The sequence below is a fragment of the Kogia breviceps genome, chromosome 6 (assembly GCF_026419965.1).
Source record: "Kogia breviceps isolate mKogBre1 chromosome 6, mKogBre1 haplotype 1, whole genome shotgun sequence".
Classification (NCBI taxonomy): domain Eukaryota; kingdom Metazoa; phylum Chordata; class Mammalia; order Artiodactyla; family Physeteridae; genus Kogia; species Kogia breviceps.
The window spans coordinates 145,355,695-145,383,402 of record NC_081315.1 but is presented as its reverse complement, the minus strand read 5'-3'; the positions used below and the strand labels follow the sequence as shown (position 1 = coordinate 145,383,402).

At 49.4% G+C, this 27,708-nt stretch overlaps 1 protein-coding gene across 1 annotated transcript; it reads right to left on the bottom strand.

Moving 5' to 3' along the window:
- Window positions 1–230: 230 nt before the first annotated feature.
- Window positions 231–27,708, bottom strand: TNIP2 (TNFAIP3 interacting protein 2). Its single transcript, XM_067036815.1, has 6 exons — window positions 27,345–27,708; window positions 5,571–5,858; window positions 3,598–3,687; window positions 2,491–2,757; window positions 2,281–2,385; window positions 231–1,063 (listed from the first exon to the last, which is right to left on the bottom strand). Exons 1-6 carry the CDS (start codon window positions 27,621–27,623, stop codon window positions 800–802), a joined length of 1,293 nt encoding a protein of 430 aa, XP_066892916.1. The 5' UTR covers window positions 27,624–27,708; the 3' UTR covers window positions 231–799.

Genomic DNA, 27,708 nt, shown 5'->3' with positions numbered 1-27,708 from the left:
ACACCGCCCTGACCCCGCCGGGACTAGGCATGCAGTCCTTGCCCTTCAAGCCTCTCACTCGCCTTCACCAGGCAAGTTCCTGCTGCCTCACTCCCAGCCCTTCACATCCTGGCTGGAGCTGACACAGGCCGACGGCCGAGTGCTGGGCGGGCTGGACTCCCGCTGACCCCCCCACCTTGGGATGCCCTAACAAACAAACAAACAGGTGACAGACAAGCAGTGAGAAAGTGTGTTTCTCCCCGCCGGCTGGTGCAGCTGGGGCCCAGGTGGTCCCTGCACCCCAGCCCCCAGCGCGCACTCAGTCGCCGCAGCAAGTGCATTTATTACAAAAATAGGTAATGTGACCGTGAACACGTTTAAGTTCCAGATATGCAGCACACACTCTTGCAGTGCAGCCTTATTTCAGCGCAGGCACGGTGCTCGGCTGTGCACGCCTCCTGGTGGGCAGGGGCACACCTCCCACGGGCAGCCACCTCGTCCCAGTGAGCTGCAGCGTCCCCAGGTGCGGCTGGGGCAGGGCTGTCCCGCGGGCCCGGGAGAACCCCACGCCGCGTCTCGCACGGCCTCGGCCTGACAGCTTCGGACGTCAAACCCCACACCAGAGGCGAGGCTGAGGCCTCCTGGGCACGACTGCTCCCAACCCCACCTCAACCTCCAGCCCCTCCAGAAGTGCCCCCTGACCCAAGGGGGACCAAGGGGAAGGCTCAGGAGCACCCCAGCCTGTTCTGGGGGCCCCGCATCTGGATGCTGAGCGCTGAGAGCGCCCGCCGCGCCCCCGGGCCGGGCGGCCCCCGCGGGCTTACTGGCAGCACTCGGCCACGTGCCGGAAGAGCTCCTCCCCCTGTTCGTCGCTGAAGCACTGCAGGCAGTGAGGGCACTGAAGGTCCCCCTGGCCTCTCTGGGTTGCTCCGGGGCTCCCGCCCTCCGCGGGGAGTTCTGGCCGCTGGGATCCCCTCCCAGGCCTCCAGCCACCGGGTGCCACAAGCTCCGAAGCGTCAGTCTCTGAGTACCCGGCAGCTTTGTCCCCAGTGTGAATCCGGCAAGAGCCTGGCTCTCGAGGATCCTGGAAAAAAGGCAGAGGGTCAGCTTACAAGGCTGGCCTCGGGCTCCAGCAACCAGAGATACACCTGTCGCGCAGCGGGACTTGCAACTTCGCTCTGCCTGGTGCTGGGGCCCAAATGAAGACGTGCTCCGTGAACAACCTCCTGCCTGTGCTCAGAGGAACAGGCCCGAGCAGGGGGGCCGCTCCCCTCCCCCGACCCCCGCCGCGGCCCCAGCAGACTCGCCCCACACGCCGCCGTGCAGAGAGGGAGCCTGGCAAACTGCGTCCCTCCTGGGGCGGGGGGGGGGTCTCTGGAGGAGTGCCCGTGGCACGGCGGACACGCTCGCCCCCGACGTCAGCCCCGAAGCGCCGTGACCCCCGGTGCTCATGCCGCCCAGGCGGCGGGACCCTGGCTCCTGGCCCACAGGCCACAGCTGAAGGGGCTCAGAGGCCACTCCGTGCACAGGCCCCGGGCCTCGGCAGGCCGGGCCACCCTTCTGTCCACCGGTGGGGTCCACAGCCACGCAGGGTGGGGCACTGACGGTGGCTCCCACCGCCCCGAGGCCAACCACGAAGGGCGGTTCCAGGGTCAGCTCGGCATCCCCGCCCCACCAGGGCGCTAGCCCCCCAGGAGGATGTGTATCTGCGGCTCTGGGCGGACCCAGGGAGGAGCAGGGAAGAGGCGTGTGGGCGCCCCGGGTCCTGCAGTGAGAAACCATCAGTTCCCACCCGGGCCAGGCCTCCCAAGAAGCACCTGCTGTGGCGGGGCAGCACGGAGCCCAGAGCGAGCTGCGGGGCCTGCCCGCCTGCATGGCCCGTCTCCGTGCACGGGGGCTGTGAGCTGGGGGGCGCCAGCAGACACCTGGAGCCTCAGCGGCTGCGTGTGTGTGACAGGGCGACCAGGGTACCTGACGCACGGCAAGGAGGGGACACGTGCGCACGAAGCTCCCAGTAGGGAGCCCGAGGCCCAGAACGTGCCCTCTGGGTGCAAGACAGGCCCGACAGCCACCCCTGAAGTCACACGCCACCACACCAACGTCCTCTACAGACACACACGGTACCACCGGGAGGTTTTCTGCCACCAGGCCCCAGGCACCAGACATGGTGGCTCTGCCCGGAGCACAGAATCAGGGTCTCGGCAGACGCAGAAGGGCTTGAGACCGATGAAAGAAACACGAGGAAAACGCCCAGCCTGGACCGGAGGAGATGGGCCTCCGTTCTACCTGTTTTCAGGGTACCTGGTGCTGCATCAAGGCCACCCGTTCCTCCAACTCCTGGATCCGACTCTGAGCCCGCTCCCGGTTGACCCTCTCCGACGTGAAGTCGTCCTTGTACACGAGGATCTGTGAGGAGACAGACACTCGGCCGTCAGACAGCAGCGCCGCTTCTGCTCAGACAGAGAAAGCCCCCCAGCACCTCCCAGCACCCGGTCCCGGGGCGGGGGGCACCTGCTGCTCCAGCATCTGCACCCGCTCCAGCGCAGCGTCCCGGGCCCTCCTCGCGGCCGCCAGCTCCCGCCTCACTTCTGCACAGTCGTTGATTTTCTCCTCCAACTGTGCATTGAGCCGGGAGATCTCCTTCCTCATCAGCTCGGGCGGGGAGGGCCTCTCAGGCTCGAGGGGGGCCTGCAGCTCCCTCAGCTGTGCGTGGAGCCCCCTCACGTACTCGTCCCTGCTGGCGTCGTAGCGCTGCCACTTGGCATTGAGGTCTTCCACCTGAGGAGGCCGGAATGCTCACGGTGATGGCGGCTGAGAACCTGCTCTCAAGCCAACCTGAACTGTGAAGCTATTCACGAGCGACAAGGAGCAGAGTGAGTTTCCCCTTAAATGAAAGTTGCCTCAGGGGGCTTCCCTGGTGGCGCAGTGGTTAAGGATCCACCTGCCAACGCAGGGGACAAGGGTTCGAGCCCCGGTCCGGGAAGATCCCACATGCTGCGGAGCAACTAAGCCCGTGCGCCACAACTACTGAGCCTGCGCTCCAGAGCCCGCGAGCCACTATTGAGCCCGCGTGCCACAACTACTGAACCTGTGTGCCACGACTACTGAAGCCCGCGTGCCTAGAGCCCGTGCTCCACAAGAGAAGCCACAGCAATGAGAAGCCCGCGCACTGCAACAAAGACCCAACGCAGCCAAAAATACGTTAATTAATTAATTTTTAAAAAATAAATAAATAAAAGGAATGAAGCCCCCCCCCCGCAAAAAAAAAGTTGTCTCCGTTTGCCCTGTGCAGAGGGGACGCTAGGACGTCGCAACGATGGCCACAAACAACGGCCGTAGACAGAAGCAGGCTTGCTACCATTTCCCACCGTAAAAGCTGTACTTGATAGTAATTCTTGTACCTTGTTTATTCACATGTGAATTAACTTGGGGGACGGAGAATGGCAAGCGTGTTCTACACATCCTTTTAGGCAAATATGTCGGGCCTATAGGGACTGTGTGTATCAGCCGAAGTGGCCTGAGGGCAGGGGCAACCCCTGGGCACAGCCAAGGAGAGGACCTTCATCTGCAGGCCATGAGGAGAAAGTTCTTCCCGAGTGACATCTAACAGACACTCACGTGAGTCACCTTCTGCTTCAACAGTCGATTCTCCTCCCGTAACTTCTCAACAACCGCGTGGACAGAGCCGTCCCCATCTGCACACGCTGGCTGCATAAAAAAGGGACCGAGAGCAGACACCGTGTCACCGAACGTGACTGTCGTGTGCAGCAAGAGGGTAGAAGCCACACCTGGAGACTGAGGCCGCAGATGGTCACTGCAGCCCACACTGCGGCAGGAGGGACGGAGATAGGAAAGGACGTGCCCCTTCCCGAAGGTGGGGGAGGGGTGGTCCTCACGCCGCCCAAGCCCACCCCACGCTGGGGACAAGCCTCGCACAATCTTCTCATGCCTGAGACTTTCCATCATGACGGGAGTCGGGAGGGCAGGAAGCTTAATCTCACCGTCCACCAGAGAACCTTCCAGACCAGGGCCACAGGGCCGCCAGGAGCAGGCCCGGCCAGGGACCTGGCTTCCTCCCTCTGAGCGTGCCACGCTGTCATGTCACGTCACGCAAGCAGGGTTAACCTCGGTGACTCTGTACACGGCAGTCCACCCGTGCCTCACTCGGGGTCTCGGGAGTCACGCCTGGAAACCCACGTGCCAAACCCACCCTAACAGCGGGGGGCAGAGCTAGCCGGAAAGCCCATCTGGATCCTAGAAATTCAGTGCATCTGACAGTACAGTGCGCTGTATGCTGGTGCAGTTGTTTTTGAGAATCCCCCTCGAATGACAAAGGAACTACATGTCCTAACCCAGCGGGCACCGGGAAACCCCGGTGACTCAGCCAAGTCCAGGGCTGAGAAGTGACACCCGATGTAGAGCCTGTTAAGAGCCCCGGCCCCACCCCAGCCCCACCCCAGCCCAGGCCAAACACGACTTGCGGCTGTGTTCAAATCCCCAGAGGGAAATGACACAGTGACTCAAAATCAGACGAGAACACAGCCTGCCCCCAGAGAGCACTGTGGTCTCTGAAATATGCCTGTGTGCCTCCTGAGGTTCCCTTTTCGTGGAATCCACCCGCGGAGACGGGCCGTTCTCAGACCGAGTTTCTCCCCAGCGGGCTTCCCAGTGGAGCTGCTGCTAAGGGGCTGGAGGGCCTGTCCCCGCCTCCCCCGCGTTTCTGAGTCAGCCTGGTTGCAGCCTCAGAGGTTCAGAGAACTGCCTGGAAAAGACCCCACGAGAGTAACGTGGGCTGGGCGGGGCAGGGTGTGCACTGCGTGCTGGGAGCGGGTGCAATCAGACAGGCAGGGAAGGCGGCCTCGGCCCCGTGCTCCCAACACCCCGGCCGGGAGCCCCCTGATCTCCCAGGCAGGGAATTCCTAATGCTGAAACCCACTCTGTCCCCTCCCCGATCAGACCACACACACAGCCACAGCCCAGCTCCACGCAGTCCTGGAGGCCCCCGGTCCCCAGCCCCCCGGCCCCCAGCCCCCGACCCCTGGCCGGCTCCCTCCCTGGCCAGGGGTCACAGCGCCAGGTACACAGAAGGGCTCACTGTCCTCCCTTCACTGACGCGGGAGGGCCCCTGCTCAGACACGTGGAGCCCTCCCCCACCCCAGCCCGCACACCCGACCCCTCGTGGTGTTTGGGGCCTGGCCCTGCACCTGCAGCCCCTGGAGGCTCTGCCCCTCGGCCGCCTGCACGTGTGCCAGCACCTGCTCAGGACACCCCTCCCGCCCCTGCTCTGCCTGCTTCGTCCTCAGCGAAGGCTGACGAGACCACAGTGCCATCTCCCCACGGGGACCAGGGTCAGCTGCAGGCCTGGGGGTGGCAGCTGGTGACGCAGGCCACCTGCTTCCCTGCCACGTTCTGCACCTTCCACCGTGCTAGAAGAAATCCCCGGATGGGCGGGCTTTGCTGCAACCTCACTGTGGAGAGCAGGGGGACCCTGGGCGCCCGACCTCCGTGACGGCCGAGGGATCCTGAGGCGCGAGACGTGGCCTCCTGCCGCACCTTGGTCCTCATCGTCGTGTGCTGACACCACGGCCTACCTCAGGGCTCCTCTCCCCCGCGTCGCCCTGTGCGCGCTGGCGTTCATCCAGACACTTGGCCAGATGCTGGCACATGTGGGCGGTGGCGGCCAGAGTCCTCCGCAGCTGATGGGTCTCGTCGGCCAAGGAGCGGCACAGAACGTCGCTGGCGGCCCGGGCCCGCCCCTTCTGTGGCGCGCTTCTCCTCAGCAGGGCCACTTCCTTCTCCTGTTCCCGCTCCGGCCGGCTCATCAGCTTCTGCGTCTCCCTCTCTTTTTCTTCTAGCTGCCTGGAAAGTCTCTCGATTTCCTAAGGCGAAGATTTAAAAGCACAGTTGATCTGACTAAGAGAAGCAATATCAGGAACAAACATTCATAGAGCAGAAGAAAGTCCAGCACGGACACCTGTCAGCGGGTAACAAACGCGCTCATTTGGAGGTTGGCTTCTGAACGAATAATTAACCTTGGAGTTATCAGCCCATAAAGTTCTATCTGAAACTTCATCTAAAATTCTATTTTCATGAGCAAATTTATAATGTTAGATTTTTTTTTTTTTTTTTTTTTTTTTTGCCATACGCGGGCCTCTCACTGTTGTGGCCTCTCCCTTTGCAGAGCACAGGCTCCGGACGCGCAGGCTCAGCGGCCACGGCTCACGGGCCCAGCCGCTCCGCGGCACGTGGGATCTTCCCGGACCGGGGCACGAACCCGTGTCCCCTGCATCGGCAGGCGGACTCTCAACCACTGCGCCACCAGGGAAGCCCTATAATGTTAGATTTTACATCATCAAATTACTAAGTGAGGCAATTCCAAATACTTCTTGATGGGAAGGGTAGAAACTCCACTGCAGTGGGTAGCCCCCCAAAAGATATGCCCATGCCCTAACCCCTGATACTTGGGAATGTGACTTTACTTAGACATAGGCTCTGTGAAGATGCAATTAGCTAAGATGAAGTCATACTGGATTAGAATGGACCCTAATCCAATGACTAGTGTCCTTACAAGAAGGAAACATGGACACAGATACAGAAGGCCACATGTCGACAGAGGCAGAGACTGGAGTGATGTGTCCACAAGCCAAAGAACACCAGGGATGCCGACAGCCACCAGAAGCTGAAAGAGAAAAAGAACGGCCCTCCCCCAGAGCTGCGGAGGGAGCACATCTGCCAGCGACACCCTGATTCGGGGCTTCTGGCCTCTAGAACAGCGAAAGATGAAGCATCTGTTGTTGTAAACCTCCCAGTTTATGGTACTTTGTTACAGGAGTTCTAGGAAACTAATATACCCTACCCCAATTAATTTTTTTTAAGTCCTTAAAATTACAATTTACTATAAACCCAGCCTTTTGCGTTTTGTGCTTTCCCGTTTTCAAAGTAAGCTCCAGCATAAACAGTACATAAGGGAGGTGAAGCAGGATGAACCAGTCCATCCTACAAATGAAAAAACAGCTTCAGAAAAGTCAGGGTTGAGCCTGAGCTCCACGCGAGGAAGTCGCAGGAGAAGGACCTGGGCTCCACTTGGGGAAGTGCCCAAGCTCACCGCCTGTGTGCTCACGAGGAGGGATGGACACCAGGAACCGAGAACCTCTTACCACACTGGAACAGGATACAGGGCCAATATTACTAACGGAACCCCTGAATTACTACTCTCTTAACTGCTTTAAAACAAAAACGTGTGCATGGCTATAAAAAATTCAAACATACAGAAGGAAATCAAATGAAAACTTAAATTCCTTTCTCCCACCAGCTCCTCTGCCCCCAGCTTCACTGTCCAGAGGCAACTACTCACTATTTGGTCACAGACCTTTCCAGAGTGTTTATAAGCATCTATAACACATGTATTTTTACACAAACGGATGCTACAACACTGTTCGGCACCTTGCTTTCTTTCCTCCTTAGCAAATATACCTTATTCCACAGCAGCACAGAACCTGCCTTGTTCTTGTCAACCACAGCCTGAAGCTTCACGACCGATTCCAGATTTACTGAACCCACACCTCCAGCTGGCAGACATGTGGCTGCTTCCTTGTGCCCTTATGCAAATACAGCCATGGGATAAACGCCCAGAAGTCACATGGCTGGGATTGGTTTTTGGTTTTTTTTTTTAAATTTATTTAATTTATTATTTTTATTTTTGGCTGTGTTGGGTCTTCGTTGCTGCACACGGGCTTTCTCTAGTGGCGAGCGGGGGCTACTCTTCGTTGCGTTGCGTGGGTTTCTCACTGCGGTGGCTTCTCTTGTTGTGGAGCACAGGGTCTAGGCACGTGGGCTTCAGTAGTTGTGGCTCACGGGCTTAGTTGCTCCGCGACATGTGGGATCTTCCCAGACCAGGGATCGAACCCATATCCCCTGCCTTGGCAGACGGATTCTCAACCACTGCGCCACCAGGGAAGCCCAACTGGGATTGTTTTTAAGGCTGGGGTTAAGAAGTAATTGGTGGCATGGACCTAGAGATGATCATACTAAATAAAGTCAGAAAGAGAAAGACAAATACCGTATCATATCACTTTATATGTGGAATCTAAAATATGGCACAAATGAACTTATCTACGAAACAGAAACAGACCCACAGACGTAGAGAGCAGACTTGTGGTGGCCAAGGGGGAGGAATGGATTGGGAGTTTGGGATTAGCAGGTGCATATTATTAAATAGAGAATGGGTAAACAACCAGGTCCTACTGTATAGCACAGGGAACTATATTCAATATCCTGTGATAAACCATAATGAAACAGAATACAAAGAAGAATGTATATATGTAGGTGTGTGTGTCACTGAATCACTTTGCTGTATAGTAGAAATTAATGCAACACTGTAAATCAACTATACCTCAACAAAATAAATTAATAAAACAAAAATATAACCGGTGGAACTCAGGAACACGACCAGTCTCTGGACCCCAGCCTGGCTCCCCGGGCCCACAGCCACATCCGCGAGGCAGGGGCCGCCCTCCACGCCCCTGCACCCAAACACCCCGTGCATCTGTGATAACCAATCCATGGGTAAGCCCAGCATGTGACCAAACCACTCCAACCAGGTGACCCAGAAAACATTCTGGAAACCTCGCCCTCTCTCAGGAAATTTTTTTTTTTTTTTTTGGCCGCACTGCGTGGCTTGCGGGATCTTAGTTTCCCGACCAGGGATCGAACCCAGGCCCTTGGCAGTGAAAGCGCCGGGTCCTAACCACTGGATGCCCACCAGGGAATTCCCTCAGGGAAGTTTTAAGAGTCCTCTCCTTCCCATTTTCCTTGGACTTTGCTCTAGAAATGAACAGAAAGAGAGGAAAGAAGAAAATTGCAGTTAGAATGACCGGTTTGGCTCTCTTAGCAAAGGCCGAGAGGAAGAGGCTGTTCTAGGTCTGCACTTCACAAGGACTCAAAACAGGAAAGAGCAGAGGCCTGGCGGATGGCGAGGCAGACCGTGAGGGCGGCGGGGGACATGAGGAGGTCAGGCCCTGGCAAGTGGGAAACGCCCACCACCGGGTGAGGAAGCAGCAGCAGGACTGGGACGACGGGTGTGACACATCACTGGGAATGAGCCCGTCAACTGGGACTTCCGCCCCGGGGCGTGTAGCACTGGCACCCCGCACGTCGTCACACCTCCCTGCCCTCGACCCACAGATGTCACAGTCTCGGGGGCGCCGCTCAAGCCAGCTGAGATCCATGCTTGGAAGGTCATTACTTTCATTTTTCCACCTTTTGGCCCCAGCGACCTCACCCCTGTACCAAAGGAGGAGAAGAGGCCTCTCTCTGCAAGCTGTCCGGTCGGCACCCTTACCTCCCTCCAGCAGACGGCCCTTCAGCACCAGGCTGCACCTGCAGGACTGGGAAGGGGGCGCTGGGGGCCACCACGCATGGCCTTCTGAGCCTGTCCACATAGCTGGGGCTGCCGGCTGGTGCCAAGTCACTTGGTCTGGGTGAAGCCACGTCCAGACAGTGCGATGGGGCATTTACACAGCTGAGAACCAACTATAGCCTTCTTGGCATAAAATACTATAAACAGGAAAAAGAACACCAACCCCCAACGAAAGCTCAGGCTCTCACTGCTGATAGTTTCCTGCCCTTGGATTTATTTGCTCTCTTTAAAAACTGGCCGCTTTTGAAGGCAGTTGCAGCTGGTCAAAGCCCCTGTCCCACGTCCTTACCGTGGAAAACACAGCAGGACCCCCTCCCTCCACCGTGTCACAAATGCCAGGCCCGCCGCGGCCCACCCATCGCCTGGACTCGTCTTCCCCTGCCAACATCACAGCTCTGGGGTGGCCTTGTCACTACTGGTGGGATAAACATGCCCCACTCCCCCGAGCTGGACCTAGTCGCCCTCCACAGTGGCTCAGAAGTGTACCTGGAGTAGACACGGATGGTAAAGAGAGACCTGCCCTGAGAGTAGACTTTCATTACATTTTAGAGTTATTCAAATCAAAAGCTGTGATTTCAGCAGCGCAACAGAGAAACGTCTCTATCCTTGTCTTTATCTGATACTGAAGTGTATTCAGAGTAAATACATGTTACGCATATAAAAGAGGTATCAATATAGATACAAATACGTACAATAGAAACACAGAGTGTCTGTAGTACCCGTGAAGGCTGGTCTCCCATGGAATCATACAGTTCACAGACTTCTAAGTCCCTACAATAACCGCATGGACAGCAGCAGCAGCAAATGCATCAACCATGCAGTCTCCACACGTCCTACGAGACAGCTGCTATCATGTCTCCCATTCCACAGATGGGCAAACTGAGGCTCACGGGATCCAGGTGGCTGCTGGAGTGCCCAGGTAAGGAGGCAGTGGCACCCCAGCCTCGACACCTCCGCCTACCACAGCTCCCTCGCACCCTCTGAGGCTGGGGGACTTCAAGCAACACCTGATTTCCGAGCATCTTTCCTTGCTGGTCAAACAGAGACAGTAAGAGAAACAAGGGGGCAGAAGGTCCCCAGGCTTCGGGGGCTCATGGAGCTTCCCAAGGACACACTCTCTCTCATCGCCAAACCGCAGCCCTATGAGGATCCCCAGTAAATATCTGAGAAGACTGGGGGTACAATGGCCAGGACCTGGGCCCTGTTCTCAACCTGTTTACAACACGGAGACTGACAACCACAAACACGCAGCTGACTCTGGTGGTGAGATCAGTTGAATCGAAGGACTCACAGGCCCTTTTACTGTCTGTCTGAAAAATCTTCTTTCAAACACCAGTTTAGAAATGATCTGGCTCTTGTGGAGACTTGCTGGGTGACAACATATACCATACTTGGGGCTGGCTTTTTACCTCACTGCTGGGAAGCTGCCAGAGCTAGAGAAACAAAGGCAAGACCACCGGGAGGTGGTGCACTGCACTGTAGGGCGACCCACCCCCGAAAAGGGCTGCCTGACCTGCCCTCCCCACCGCAGCGTGAGAGGCCCCAGGACCCCTGGAGCCCCCAGGTTTGGGGCACTCGTTGCTTGCTCTGAAGTTGGAGAGACACGTAATGGCTCATCTGGCGAAGTGCCCTGTCCAATCAGTAACAGTTCTTGGGACACAGAACATAGACCACTGTCGTCAAAGAGCAAGGCCTGTCCTAGAATGCCGGCATTACACACACAGACGTAACGCACAGAAGTCAGCAAATGGCCAGTGACCCCTGGGAGTCCCTGTCACTGGGACCTAAAATCCCACGGCTCCATTCTCAGGACACAAAAGCGTGAGCAATTCTATTGATAGTCTTGTGGATCAGCCTTAACAATAAGAGGCGTAGCCTCTTGGCCTTCGTCCCTGTATTAGTCTGCCGGGCTGCCGTAACAACGTCCACAAACGAGGTGACTTAAAACAACAGAAATGTATCCTCTCACAGGCTAGAGGTCCAAAATCCAGGCTCAGTCGGCCATGTGCCTGCCGGGGACTCTAGGGAAGAATGCTTCTTCATCTCTTCCAGCTTCTGCGGGTTGCTGGTAACCCTCGGCTTGCAGATGCCTCGCTCCAATCTCTGCCCCCATCTGCACATGGCTGTCTTATAAGGACACCAGTCACTGGATCAGGGTCCACCCTAGGCCAGTATGACTTCACTCCAATTTATTACCCCTGCAAAGACCCTCCTTCCAAATAAGGTCATAATCACAGGTTCCAGGTGGAAAGGAATTTGGGGGAGACACTATCCAGCCCAGCACAGTCCCCTTCTCTCTCCTTCCTGGGCAGCCCTCAGTGGCTGGCCATGTGCAGACTGCAGCCCAGCCCATGGTTACCTAGTAACCAGCAGCTGAAGGGGGCGTGAGATGACAGGAGCAAGCAGGGAATTTAAGAAAAGTCCGTTCACTGGGCCTTCACCACAAGTGCCAAGCACTGAAGATGTACCAGGGGAGGCACTGATGAGGACGCAGCACACCTCCTCCCCACTGGAAGAGTGCAGGGGGGAGCAGGCAAACAGGTACAGACAAAAACGAGCACGGCCTGGAAGGTTCTGGGAATATGGCAGAGGAGGGAGCACCGGGAATCTTCTCCTCACCTGAAAAACAGTGCACTGTCAGAAATCTGTCTGCTGTGACTATTTTGGATCTCAAGTCCTAAAGACTTGCAACTTCCATATGAGCACTTAGACAGTAAATTGAGGTTAATTTTAGTCAATTTTAGCTCTTCCTACAGTCGCAGCTACCCATCCCACCCCTAGCCATGCCACTGGAGGCCATACACCTGTTTCTGGAACAGCCTGCACACAGCTTGCAGGAGCCAAGGTGGGCAAAAAAGACCCTGTCCTCCAAATACTGGGGATCTGTCCTCTGACCGCTGCCTCCTGCCTCTGATCACAGAGGTGCAGCCGAACAGGTAGGTGGCCATTGTTGCACCTCCCCCATTGCTACAGGACCATCCCCCTCCAGCTGAAGTGCTACGGGATTTAAAGGGCCAGTGCCCTTTCCTTTCCCTTTTAATTTTTCTTTTTCTGCTTTAGGGAGCCAGACATTAAAGACTAGGATATTCAAAAGCAACTACATAAAAGGGGAAAACTTGAAAGTGACCACACATTCCCAGTTACAGGCTGAGAAAACCTTAATTTATGCCTCAGGCTGATCCTTGGTACAGAGACAATCTACAACAACCAAAGAAAAACAAAAACAGCAAATCCTAGGCAAGGAGAGTAATCTGATTTCCAGAGATACAACATTATTAGATCCAAATGTCCAGTTTTAAACCAACAACAACAAAAAAAGCACAAGGCACTCAAAGACACAGGAAAATATGGCCCATTCAAAGGAAAAAATAAATCAACAGAAGCTGTCCCTGAAAAAGACCTGATGGTGGATCTTCTAGACAAGAACTCTAAAACAACCATGTTAAAGATGCTCAAAAAACTAAAAGAAGATATGGAGAAAGTCAAGAAAGCAATGTAGGAATAAAATGGAAATATGAATAAAGAAATAGAAAACCTAAAAAGAAACCCAAACAATTGTGGAGCTAAAAAGTACATTAACTGAAATTTTAAAATTCACTGGAGGTACTCAAAGGCAGATTTGATCAGTAGAAGAATCAGCAAACTTGAAAACAGGACAATGAAAATTATCAAGATTCAAGGAAAGTAAACACAGCCTAAGGGTCCTGTGGGACACCGTTAAACAGACCAACGTACACATTGTGGGAGTCCCAGAGGAGAAGCAAGAGAGAACGGGGCAGAAAGAATACTTGAAGAAATAATGGCTGGGGCTTCCCTAGTGGCGCAGTGGTTAAGAATCCGCCTGACAATGCACGGGACATGGGTTTGAGCCCTGGTCCGGGAAGAGCCCACATGCCACAGAGCAACTAAGCCCATGCGCCACAACTACTGAGCCTGCGCTCTAGAGCCTGTGAGCCACAACTACTGAGCCCATGCGCCTAGAGCCTGTGCTCCACAACAAGAGAAGCCACAGCAATGAGAAGCCCGTGCACCACAACAAAGACACAACACAGAAATAAATAAATAAATAAATAAACAAGTAAGTAAGAAATAATGGTTGAAAACCTCCCAAATGTGATGAAAGACATGAATCTAAACATCTAAGAAGCTCAATAAACTCCAAGTACGATGAAGTCAAAAAGACCAAGACACGTTATAATCAAACTTTAGAAAGTAAAAGATAAAAAGAGGAATCTTGAAAGAAGCAAGAGAGAAGCAACGTGTCACATAGAAGACATCCTTAATACGATTATTAGCAGATTTCTCATCAGACACTTTGGAAGCCAGAGGCAGTGGGCCTATATATTCAAGTGCTAAAAGAAAAAAAAACAGCTGGGGACTTCCCTAGTGGTCCAGTGGTTAAGAATCTGCCTTCTGGGCTTCCCTGGTGGGGCAGTGGTTGAGAGTACGCCTGCTGATGCAGGGGATACAGGTTCGTGCCCCGGTCTGGGAGGATCCCATGTGCCATGGAGCGGCTGGGCCCATGAGCCATGGCTGCTGAGCCTGTGCGTCTGGAGCCTGTGCTCCACAACAGGAGAGGCCACAACAGTGAGAGGCCCATGTACCGCAAAAAAAAAAAAAAAAAAAAAAAAAAAAATCTGCCTTCCAATGCAGGGGACACAGGTTCAATCCCTGGTCAGAGGACTAAGATCCCACATGCCGTGGGGCAACTAAGCCCATGCGCAGCAACTACTGAGCCCACGCACTCTAGAGCCTGCATGCCACAACTGGAGAGCCCATGTGCTACAAGTACTGAGCTCACACACTCTGGAGCCTGTGCACCACAACTAGGGAGAAGTCCACATGCTGCAACTAGAGAAGCCTGCACGTCACAACTAGAGAAGCCCCTGCAGCGCAACAAAAGATCCCGCATGCTGCAACAAAGATCCCACGTGCTCCAACTAAGACCTGATGCAGCCCAATAAAATAAATAAATAAATAAATATTTTTTAAAAGAAAAAAAACTGTCAACCAAGAATCCTATATCCAGCAAAACTGTCTTTCAAAAGCAAGGGAGAAATTAAGACATTCCCACATAAACCAAAGCTGAGTGAGTTTGTTACCACTAGACCTGCCCTGCAAGAAATGCTCAAGGGAGTCCTGTAGAGTGAAATGAAATGACACTAACTCAAAGGACAGTAACTCAAAGCTATGTGAAGAAATAAAGATGTCAATAAAGGTAAAGACATGGGCAATTATAAAAGCTAGTATTATTGTAACAACAGTTTATAACTTTTTTTTGTTTTCCACATGATTTAAGAGACTAATATAAATATATATTTTTTTTAAATTATTAGTCTACAAGTTAGTACTACTGTAATTTTGATTTGTAACTCCACAGGTTATTTCCTACATAATTTAGGAGACTAATGCATTTAAAAGATTAATTTATGTTTGAGGGCACACAATGTATGAAGATTTAATTCTGTGACATCAACAACCAAAAGGGGTGGGGTTTAGCTATAAGGGAGCAGGGGTTTTGTATGTTATTGAAGTTAAGCTGGTATAAATTCAAATTAGAGTGTTACAACTTTCAGATGTTAAATGTAATTCCCATGGTAAACACAAAGAAAATAGTTACAGAATATACCCACAAAAAAATGAGAAAGGGGGCTTCCCTGGTGGCACAGTGGTTGAAAGTCTGCCTGCTGATGCAGGGGACACGGGTTCATGCCCCGGTCCGGGAAGATTCTACATGCTGCGGAGCGGCTAGGCCCGTGAGTCATGGCTGCTGAGCCTGTGCATCCAGAGCCTGTGCTCCTCAACGGGAGAGGCCACAACAGTGAGAGGCCTGCGTACCGCAAAAAAAAAAAAAAAAAAAAAAAAAAAAGGAAGGAATTTAAATATTTCACAATTTAAAAAATCAAACATAAAAGATAGTAATGCAGAAAATGAGAAACAAAAAAAGCTGTAAGGTATACAGAAAACAAATAGCAAAATAACAAGTATTTCATCCATATCAGTAATTACTTTAAATGTAAATGGATTAAAATCTCCAATTAAAAGTCAGATTGGCAGTATGGATAAAAGCATATGATCCAACTACATGCTATATACAAGAGACTCACTTTAGATCCAAAGACATATATAGATTGAAAGTAAAAGGATGGGGACTTCCCTGGTGGCGCAGTGGTTAAGAATCCTCCTGCCAAGGCAGGGGACGTGGGTTTGATCCCTGGTCCGGGAAGATCCCACATGCTGCGGAGCAACTAAGCCCATGCGCCACGACTACTGAGCCTGAGCTCTAAAGCCTGCAAGCTACAACTACTGAAGCTCGTGCACCTAGAGCCCGTGCTCCACAACAAGAGAAGCCACCGCAATGAGAAGGCCACGCATTGCAACGAAGAGTATCCCCTGCTCACCACAACTAGAGAAAAGCCCACATGCAGCAATGAAGACCCAATGCAGCCAAAAATAAAATTTTAAAAATTAAAAAAAGAAAGTAAAAGGATGGAAAAATATTTACATTCCATGCAATTAGTAACTAAAAGAGAACAGGAGTAGCTATACTAATATCAGAGAAAATAGACTTTCAAAAAAGGCTACAAGAGACAAAAAAGTATGTTATACATTAATAAAAGTTTTAATACAGCAAGAAAATATAACAATTATATACACTGATGTACCTAATAACAGACAAGCAAAATATATGAAGCAAAAACTGACAGAACTGAAGGGAGAAATAGACAATCCTACAATAATAGCTGGACACCTCAAAACCCTACTCTCAATGATAGAACAACCAAACAGAATATATTTAAGGAAATAGAGAACTTAACACAATAAATCAACTAAATCTAACAGACATCTAAAGAACACTCTACCCAACATGCACATTCTTCTCAAATGCACATGGGACATTTTCCAGGATAGACCATGTGTTAGGTTACATATTAAGTCTCAACAGATTTTTAAAGACTGACATCATACAAAGTATCTCCTCCCCAACCACAACAGGATGAAGTCAGAAATCAAAAACAGAAGTAAAACTGGAACATTCACAAAACTGTGGAAATTACAAAACACACTCTTAAACCAATGGATCAAATTAGAAATCACAAGGAAATTAGAAAATACTTAAAGGCAAATTAAAGTGAAAATACAGCATACCATAACTTGCAGGATCCAGTGAAAGCAGTGTTAAGGGGGGAATCTAAAGATATAAAACTTACATTTAAAAACAAGAAAAATCTCCAATCAACAACCTAACTTTACAACTTAAGGAACTAGAAAAAGAAGAAAAAACTAAACTCAAAGCTAGCAAAAGGGAGGAAGAATAAAAGATTTGAGCAGAGACAAATGAAATAGAGAACAGAAAAACTATTAGGGAAATCAATGAAACCAAAAGTTGGTTCTTCAAAAAGTTCAGCAAAATGGATAAACCTTTAGCTAGACAGACTAGGAAAAGAAAGAAGATTCAAATTACTAAAGTCAGAAATGCAAGTAGAGGGAATTCCCTGGCGGTCCAGTGGTTAGGACTCCACGCTTTCACTGCCCAGGGCCAAGGTTCAGTCCCTGGTCAGGGAACTAAGATCCCACAAGCCACGTGGCATGGCCAAAAAAAAAAAGGAAAGAAAAAGAAATGCAAGTAGAGACATTACTGACAATTCTACAAAAATAAATATGATTATAAAATGCACAGTGGTTGAGAGTCCACCTGCCGATGCAGGGGGCACGGGTTCGTGCCCCGGTCTGGGAGGATCCTGCGTGCCGCGGAGTGGCTGGGCCCATGAGCCGTGGCCGCTGGGCCTGTGCGTCCAGAGCCTGTGCTCCGCAACAGGAGAGGCCACAGCGGTGAGAGGCCTGCGTACCACAAAAAAAAAAAAAAAAAAAAAATGAGTACTATGAACAACTGTACACCAGCAAATTGCATAACCTGGATGAAACAAATTCGTAGAAACGTAACACCTACCAAGACCAAATCACAGAGAAATAGAAAAACTGAAAAGACCTCTAACTAGTAAGAAAATTGAATCAGTAACTAAAAATCTCCCAACAACAAGTCCTGGAACTGATGGCTTCACCGGTGAATTCTATCAAACATTTAAAGAAGAATTAATACCAATTCTTCCTAAGCTGTTCCAAAAAAACTGAAGAGGAAGGAACACTTCCTAACTCATTCTATGAGGCCAGCATTACCCTGATACCAAAGCCAGACAAAGACACTACAACAAAATTACAGACCAATATCCCTTATGAATGTTGATGCAAAAATTCTCAATGAAATACTAGCAGGCAAATTCAATGGCATATTAAAAAGATTATACACCATGAACAAGTGGGATTTTTTCCACAGACTGCAAGGGTGGTTAAACATACAAAACACGATCAATGGATGTTAACTAGACTTATTGTGGTAGTCATTTCACAATATATACAAATATTGAATCATTGTGCTATATACTTAAAACTAATATAATGCTATATGTCAATTATATCTAAAGGAAACAAATAGCAGTTGACACTATGATACCGGTGTTCTGATTCGGAGACTTAAGTTGGCTTAGTTCCATACTTATACTATGTTCAGTATTTCCCCACTACACATCCCTCCATCACTTTTATAACTTGCTTCAAGCAGTGATCATGTATGTCCATGTATGATTCCACAAGTTGAGGGCAAGAATTGGATATTGATCATCTTTGCATTCCCCTAGCCTAGTGGTTAATAGAATATGCAATTAACAACTTTATAAGGTAGTAAAGGCCATCATAGTTTGCCCCCAATCTAATTTTATAGCCACTTCCTGTGTTATTCTCTACGCACTCTTCACTCTAATTACACTGAATTAACACTGCTATAGATTAACACTGCTACTGGTGCACCCCTAATAATGTACACATCATTGTGAAATGAATGTACTATACTTATTGGGAGAAATGGAAAAATATAACCCATGATGCCTGCTTATACATATTCCCCTTACATACAGAACACACCCAATAAATGCAAGCTCAGTAAATAAACACCTGAGTGGCTACGGTAGATGACATTCACATCTTCTGAGTCCCAATTATGTGCATGAGATTATTATATCTATACATATATACATGTTAAATCATGTGTTCCTCACAATAGAAAACTCACAATATCCCATATATCTGTTCTATGTTGTATTTTCCACAAAGGCAATTGATTATTTCTCCAATGTCTATTTTCTCAACTAAGATACAAGCTTCATAAAGATAGGAATCTGCCTTTCTCAATCCTTTCTGCATTTCCAGGGCCTACCAAAACATCTGGCATACAACAGGCGTTCAACAAATAACTATTGGCTGAATGAATGAATAAATAGCCCTATGAGCTAGGTATTATTACTTCAGTTTTACTGATGACAAAACTAGAATACTAAATGACTTGCCCAAATTAACATGGCTAAGAAAGTGGCAGAACCAGATTTAAGTGCACAGCTTTTCAACATTCAATGTAATATTTGCTATTCACTGGTGCCTAATAAAGAGCCAGTTTTGTTGCCCAAAGTAGTTCTACAAATCCCTGTGAACTTCTCACAAGAAAATTTTAGCAAGTTTCATCACGGTTTCTTCTTAAAGACAGTGAAAAGGTAATACTAAATACGTGACTAAGGTTATCCTTGGCTTTTTAAAAGAATAAGAGGTGCAGCATATTTATCTTCTGGGCAGCTGTGTAGAAGGTTCAGAGACCAATTTTATTAGCAAAGTGACTAGGCAATTCTTGAGCATCAGTTTCATTACGTATTTTGGTTCTACTTTCTATATTTTGCAAATTGATCATGTTCTTGACATTCCTAACTTTATCATTAGAGACTCACTTATAATACCTGAAGACAATTAGATAATTGTTGATAAATATCTAGTAAACAATAATGATATGAGAATGAGGCCTTTTGAGGGACATGAAGCACAATTATGTGTTTGATGTTTGTTTTCTATGACTCAGCATCAATCCCTTGGAATGAAATGAAAATGATATTATTAAACTTTTCTAATCAGATAATTTTTCACCAGATTTGTTCCACATAGATTTAGGTAATATACTACTCTGCTGTGGTTAAGTTCACAAACATATTTCATCAAAAAAAAAAAAAAAAAAAAAGGAAGGGAGGGATTGTTTGGTATAATACATTAACAGAAATGAAGGGAGAAAAACACAAAACACATGATCATATCAATTGATGCAGAAAGGCATTTGACACAATTCAACACTTTTTCATAATAAAAACATACAACAAACTAGGAACAGAAGTAAACTACCTCCACATAACAAAAGCCATAAGAAAAACCCACAGCAAATATCATACCCCATGGTAAAAGACTTAAAGCTTTTCCTCTAAGATCAAGAACAAGACAAGGAGGACTTCCACTGGAGGGGGCATGGGTTCAATCCCTGGTCAGGGAACTAAGATCCTGCATGGCACGGCTGGGGAAAAAAAAGAACAAGAAAAGGATATTGGCTTTCATCACTTCTATTCAACATAGCCCTGGAAGTTCTAGCCAGAGCAATTAGGCAAGAAAAAGAAATAAAACATATCAAAATATAAAAAAGGAAGTAAAATGGTATCTGTTTTCATATGATATGCTCTTACATGTAGAAAACTCTTAAGATCACACACACACACACACAAAAAAAAAAACCTGCTGGAAAGAATAAATGAATTCAGCAATTGAGCAGAATACAAATCAACACATGAAAAACAGTTGTATTTCTATACACTAACAATGAAGAATCTGCAAAAGAAATTACAAAAACAATTCTACTTACAATTGCATCAAAAAGAATGAAATACTTAGGAATTAATTTAATCAAGGAGGTGAAAGACCCGTACAATGAAAACTATGAAATACTACTAAAAGAAATTAAAGAAAACATAAATAAATAGAAACATATCCCATGTTCACAGACTGGAAAACTTAATATTGTTAAGATGTCAATATTATTCAAAGTGATCTACAAAGTCAATGCAATTCCTATCAAAATCCCAGGGAATTCTCTGGTGGTCCAGTGGTTAGGACTTGGCGTTTTCACTGCCGTGGCCCAGGTTCAATCCCTGGTTGGGGAACTAAGATCCCACAGGCTGTGCAGTGCAGCCCAAAAAAACCCCCCAAAAACAAAAACAAAACAAAATCTCAATTTTTTTTTCAGAAATAGAAGAATTCATCCTAAAATTCATATGGAATCTCAAGGGACCCCAAATAGCCAAAACAATCTTAGAAGAAAAAAAAAGAACAAAGCTAAAGGACTCACATTTCCTAATTTCACAACTTCTACAAAGCCACAGTAATCAAAACACTGTGGCACTGACATAAAGACAAACATACAGACCAAAGAGATAGAATAGTGAGCCCAGAAATAAACCCTTGCATAGATAGTCAAATGGTTTTGACAAGGGTACTAAGACGATTCAGTGGGGAAAGGACAGTCTTTTTAAAAAATGGTGCTGGGAAAACTGGATATCCACATGCAAAAGAATGAAGTTGGATGCTTACCTAAACCATACATGAAAATTACCTCAAAATGGATCAAAGACTTAAATGTAAGACCTAAAACTATAAAACTCCTAGAAGAAACACAGGGCAAAAGCTTCATAACACAGGATTTGGCAGTGATTTCTTGGATATGGCACCCAAGGCATAGGTAACAAAAGAAAAAATAGACAAATTGGAAATTTTTTTAATGAAAATAAAAATGAAAATTTTGTACATCAAAAGACAAGTAAAAGTAAAAAGGCAACCTACAGAATGAGGTAAACTATTTATAAATCATATATCTGATAAGAATTAGTATCCAGAATGTAGAGTACTCATAAAATTCAACAACAAAATAACCCAATTCAAAAATGGGCAAAGGACTTGACATTTCTTCAAAGAAGATATACAAATGGCCAGTAAGCACATGAACTGATGCTCAACATCACTAATCATAATAGGGAAGTGCAAATCAAAACTACAATCATTTTGTACTAAATTAGCATACACCTATTAGGATGCCTACTATCAAAAACACAGAAAATAACAATATTGGTGAGGATGTGGAGAAATTTGAACCCTTGTGCACTGTTGGTGGGAATGTAAAGTGGTACAGCCATTGTGGAAAAACAGAATGGAAGTCCCTCAAAAAATTAAAAATAGACTTATTATATAATCCAGCAATTCCACTTCTGGGTATATACCCAAAAGAATTGAAAGCAGGATCTCGAAGAGATATTTGCACACCTATGTTCATAGCAGCAGTGATATTCATAAGAGCTAAAACATGGAAGCAACCCAAGTGTCCATCAACAGATGAGTAGATAAGCAAAATGTGGTATATACCTATAATGGAGTTTTATTCAGCCTTAAAAAGGAAGGAAATTCTGACACATGTTACAATATGGATGAACCTTGAGGACATCATGCTAAGTGAAATAAACTAGTCACAAAAAGACAAATACTGCATTATTCTACTTAGAGGAGGTATCTACAGTAGTCAAAATCATAGAGACAGAAAGTAGAATGGTGGTTGCCAGTGGGGGTTGGGGAGGGGAGGGGTCGGTAGGGGACAAAGTAGGGAGGTGGGAAATTATGTTTAATGGTATAGTTTCAGTTGTACAAGATCAAAAGAGGTATGACGATAGACGGTAAAAACACACACACAATAAACACACAATACACACACACACACACAAAACCTAATATAACCTAGTGTAAAGAGTGTATGCTGTTCCACTTACAGGGAGCATGGCAGAATGGGAAAGAAAAGCCACAAGGTGCTCTATCAGGACCACGCAGGGTCCATGAGGCCCCCAAGGCAGTGATGAGATGGGGTTGAGCAGTTACAGCCTGCACAGCGAATCAGTGCCATTATTCCAGAAAATCTGAACTGAAGAGCTCTGCAGGCATCCATCCAGGCCTCATGCTACAAATAAGGCAAGGTCTTGAGTCCCACTGTGGTGGCAAAAAAGACCAGAATTCTCGAGACTGCTCTGGTCCCATCACACACAGGCTACAGCTTGGCCACAGATGCACTGGCCACCTGGCAGTCCATCCATACCTGTGAGCCTCAGCATCCTCTTGGGAGTCCTCAGTCCTCACCAATCCAGGGTCCCTGCTCCTAACCAGCTGGCTGACATGGCCACTGAGGAGACCAACCTGTTGGCCAATTCCTCTCATTGTTTTCACTCTGCACAGCTACTTCAGTGAATCCAGGGCCTCTGGGCGGTCATAAACCTCTCCATTCTTCCCCAGGTTCTCTGAACAACCCCAGAAAGATGCAGGGGTAAGCAACAAATATTTAATTGCATAGGATACCAGATCATTAAATTGCTCCTGAAATAATTTAAAATCCTAAAACAAAACCTACATTGAGGGACTTCCCTGGTGGTGCAGTGGTTAGGAATCTGCCTGCCAATGCAGGGGACACTGGTTCAAGCCCTGGTCCCGGAAGATCCCACATGCCGCAGAGCAACTAAGCCCGTGTGCCACAACTACTGAGCCAGTGCTCTGGAGCCCATGAGCCACAACTACTGAAGCCTGCACGCTCTAGGGCCCGCATGCCGCAACTACTAAACCCGCATGCTGCAACCACTAAGGCCCGCACTCCTAGACCCTGTGCTCCGCAACAAGAGAGGCCACTGCAATGAGAAGCCCACGCACCGCAACAAAGAGTAGCCCCCGCTCGCCTCAACCAGAAAAAGCCTGCACACAGCAACGAAGACCCAACGCAGACAAAAAAAAAAACCTACACTGAAAGGACCAGTAGTACTAGGATTACAGACCTGACTCTGTCTGGCTTTTGGTTAGAGGCTCTGGGGCCACAGGATGCTGGGGACACATGTCAACTGAGTACCAATGGCCACCAGGCTGCAAGCAGAGTCCCATTGTGGGTAGGATGTGCTCTGGTCCCCAATCTACACTCATCTGTGACTCCTGGTGTCCGAGACACTAAGATCAGTGGTGCAGACCAGGTGACTTCCTTCTGCCTTGAGGAGTAATAAGCCACCTTGCCCAGGAAAAGGGAGAGAGCTGGAGCGAGGAAGACATCTGGCTTCTAAAGGCATCTAAAATGATGCAGATAAGAAAATATTGACATGATATTAAGTAAAACTGTATAGACAGCTTGAACTCAAACATGCCAAGTATATACATACCCTACAGTTAAAGGAAAGACAGGGAAGAGGCATGCCGAGAGGTTATGTATGCCCTGTGGCCATCCCTCTGTGGTGGGATAGAGGTGGTTATTCTATTCTTTATTCTTTCCTCTATTTTTCAGATATTCAAAATTACTTTTATTAAAAGAAAAAAAGGCGTGTCTCTCTTTCACTCTAAAATCCGGCTGCAGGGTCAAGCCTGGAAGTGAAAATTGCCTTTTGCAGGCCTAATTTCTTTCTTGGGAAAACCCAGATAACAGCTATGTACCGAATGGGATAATAGACCAGAGTTCACCAAAATGTTTGGGGCACTTCCAAACTGTTGTAGAAAAATACTATTACTCTCGCTCCTGATCTGGGTGTTTAATATTTCACATAGATAGACATAATATCGCTGACAAGGATATGAAGGAGGAAAAGTAAGGATTTATGTCTATTATCAGATACTCTGGCAGGCTCCCACTCTGTCATCACTCCCAGCAGAGCAGAAGTGTTACTACTGAAACATACCTTCACAGCTGGGGCTAAAAGAGATCCAGAACATAACTATGGTTCATATGACCCTGAATCCAACACAACACAAACACACCCAATAACCCAACTCAGACACACACACCAGGAGCCTATACGCATGTCCTACACACACACCCAGGCCCAATGTCTGCGCACACAATGCAGAACTCAACATGAACACACACAAACACAGAACCCTCCAGGTGCACACAGGCTCCAAATACAAATAACGTGCACACTCATCCCTAAGACCCAACACAGATGCACACGCCTCAGAAAGGTACACACACCTTTCAGACCCAGCATGGACACACACACACCCGAGAGCCCAATGTAGGCTCTCACACTCTTCAAAACCCAGCACAGCAACAGACCCCTCAGAACTGATCATGCACACACATCCTTCAGAACCCCAAATGGGCACAAACTGAAGACCCAACACAGGTGAACACACCCCTCAGAACCCAATTCAAGTGCTCACACACCTCATATACCACACAGGTGCCACAACCCAACACAGACACACAACCCTCAGACCCAGCACAGGAGCACACACCCCTCCAACCCAAGACGGGCACACACTCCCCTCCTAGCCAACATGGGAGCAGACCCCGCTGAACTCAACTGGTACACAACCATCAGTTTTAACACTAGCACACACACAACCCTCAAAACCATCAGAGACAGACAACCTTCAGAACCCAACACACATACACACCTCTCAGAGTCCAAACAGGAACACATACCCTCAGAACTCAAAACAGGCCTGCACACACACACACACACACACACACACACACACACACACTACTCAGAACCCAACACATGCAGACACCCTTCAGAACAAACACAGACACACACCCCTCAGCACCCAACACAGACACACTACTGAGAACCACTCAGACACATAACCCACAGACACACATGAACACACATACCCCTGAGAACCAACAAGGACGCCACTCCTCAGAACCAACACGGCACACGTTCCTCAACCGAACACGGATGCAAAAACTTGAGATCCAGTATGTGCAACACACACTCAGACGTGACATAAGCACACACTCATCAACCCAACACAGAGACACACACCCCTCAGATCTAACACAGGCACACACACACGTCTCAGAACCAATACAAAGGGCACACACCACTCAGAACCCAACTAGGAAACACAATCCTCAATGCCAACAAGCACACATATCCCTCAGACCCACCATGAACACACACCCGTCAGAACCAACAAAGACACACAACCCACAGACCCTAGTCAAACACACACACCCCTCAGACTCCAACACACAAAAACATACCTCAAAACCAACACAAACACATACCCCTTAGAATTAACACGGACACACATGACCCTCAAACACAACACAGGCACACGGCCCTCAGGACCAAAATGAGCACATAACCCTCAGAATCAACACACACACACACACACCCCTCAACACAACTGGGGAAACACACCCTTCAGAACCCACTATGGGAGCAGACACAGCCCCAGACTCTACACAGGGGCACACACACAAGTCAGACCCAACAGGGATAAACACATCTGGAATCAACACAGACACACGCCACTCAGACCCAATACAGACACACACCCTTTAGAATCCATACAAGCACAAACACCTCTCAGAACTGAACACGGGAGGACACAGCCCTCAGACCTAACATGGGAGCAGATCACTCAGAAACCAATATGACACACACCCAAGAACCAATGCGGACACAACAACCCTTAGATCTAGGTGCACAACCCCCTAGAACAGAAACAGGCATTCACGCCCTCCAGAACCCAGCTCAGAAACACACACTGCTCAGAACCAACACAGAAATACACAGCCTTCAGAACAAAAACAGACAGGTTCACCCCTGAGAACCAACAATGACAAAACAAGCCTCACACCCACACAGGCACACACATCCCTCAGAACCAAACATGAGTCCACACGACACTCAGGACTCAACACAAACACACATCCTTCAGACCCAACACAAACACACGTCCCTCAGAAGCCAACGAGGGAGCAGACCCCTCTGCATAACCCAAACACACAAGCCTCCGAACCAGCGCGACACACAGCCCTTAACTAACACCAGTGCACAGAGCCCTCAGGACCCAAGACAGGCGCAAGCATACCCTAGAGCCCAACACGGGCACACACACTCGCCAGAACCCTCACGGACACACAACCAGCAGACCCGACATAGGCGCACGTACCCCTCAGAAGCCAACACACAAATACACACCTCAGAAATAACACAGACACGTGCAACACTAAGAACCCAACAGGGCTGCACCCACCCCTCAGACCCAACACGGTAACACCGCACACCCCCCTCAGATTCAACTCGACACACCTCCCTTATAACCGGAAAGGACAAGCACCCCTCAGACCCAACACGGTAACACCGCACACCCCTCAGATTCAACTCCACACACCTCCCTTATAACCGGAAAGGACAAGCACCCCTCAGACCCAACACGGTAACACCGCGCACACACCCCTCAGATTCAACTCGACACACCTCCCTTATAACCGGAAAGGACAAACACCCCTCAGTACCAACACGGTAACACCGCACACCCCCCTCAGATTCAACTCGACACACCTCCCTTATAACCGGAAAGGACAAACACCCCTCAGTACCAACACGGTAACACCGCACACCCCCCTCAGATTCAACTCGACACACCTCCCTTATAACCGGAAAGGACAAGCACCCCTCAGACCCAACACGGTAACACCGCACACACACCCCTCAGATTCAACTCCACACACCTCCCTTATAACCGGAAAGGACAAACACCCCTCAGTACCAACAGGATCACACACAACCCTCAGACTGAACACTGGCACACACACCTCTCAGAATCCGAGTCAGCAACACAAACCCCTTCAAACGCACCAAGGGTCAGACCCCTCAAAACCCAACAGGCACACACTCCTCAAACCCAACACAAGCGCACTCCCCCTCAGAATTCAAACAGGCAGACACAGCCCTCAGACCCAACGCGGGAGCAGCCCCTCGGAACACAAGCCAGACACACACCCTCAGAACCCGACACGACACACAGCGCTTACGCCTACCGCGGCGCGCACCCGCCCAGAACCCCCCAGTCACAAACCGCTCAGACCCACCCAGACCACACAGCCCTCACGCCCGACGGGCGCACACACCCCGGGGACACGGCGGGCACGCGCCCGCGCGCCGAGGAAGCGTGGCTCGCGCGGCCCCCTTGCGGCCCCTCCGCCGCCTGCGGCCCCTCCGCCCCGCACCTGGCGCAGCGCGGCCTCCGCGGCGCCGCCGTCCCGCTGCCGCAGCTGCTCCCGGAAGCGCGCCACCTGCTCCAGCAGCGCGTCCACGAGCGACGGCGCTGTGTCCCCCTCGAGCGCGGCCAGACGGGCGCGGAGGCGCGCTATGAGGACGTCCCGGGCGGCCAGCTGGTCCTGCAGGCGCCTCAGCCGCTGTCCCGCCTCGTGGTACAGGCCGCAGAGCGCGGCAGCAGCGCGCGGGGCGCCCTCCCGCTCGCCGGACCCCGCGCTCCCAGAAGACATGGCTGCGGGCCTGGCCGGCAGGGCACAAGTCACCAGCAACTTCCGCGCCGGGTGTGGGCCAGAGGCCCACCTTCCCGGAACTTTT

Coding starts and splice junctions, on each gene's coding strand:
- TNIP2 (XM_067036815.1), bottom strand. CDS start 27,623: ATGTCTTCTGGGAGCGCGGGGTCCGGCGAGCGGGAGGGCGCCCCGCGC. Junction 2,758..3,597: donor TGAAGCAGAAGGTGACTCAC/GTGAGTGTCTGT, acceptor CGGCCTCCTCAG/GTGGAAGACCTCAATGCCAA. Junction 2,386..2,490: donor TGCAGATGCTGGAGCAGCAG/GTGCCCCCCGCC, acceptor GTCTCCTCACAG/ATCCTCGTGTACAAGGACGA.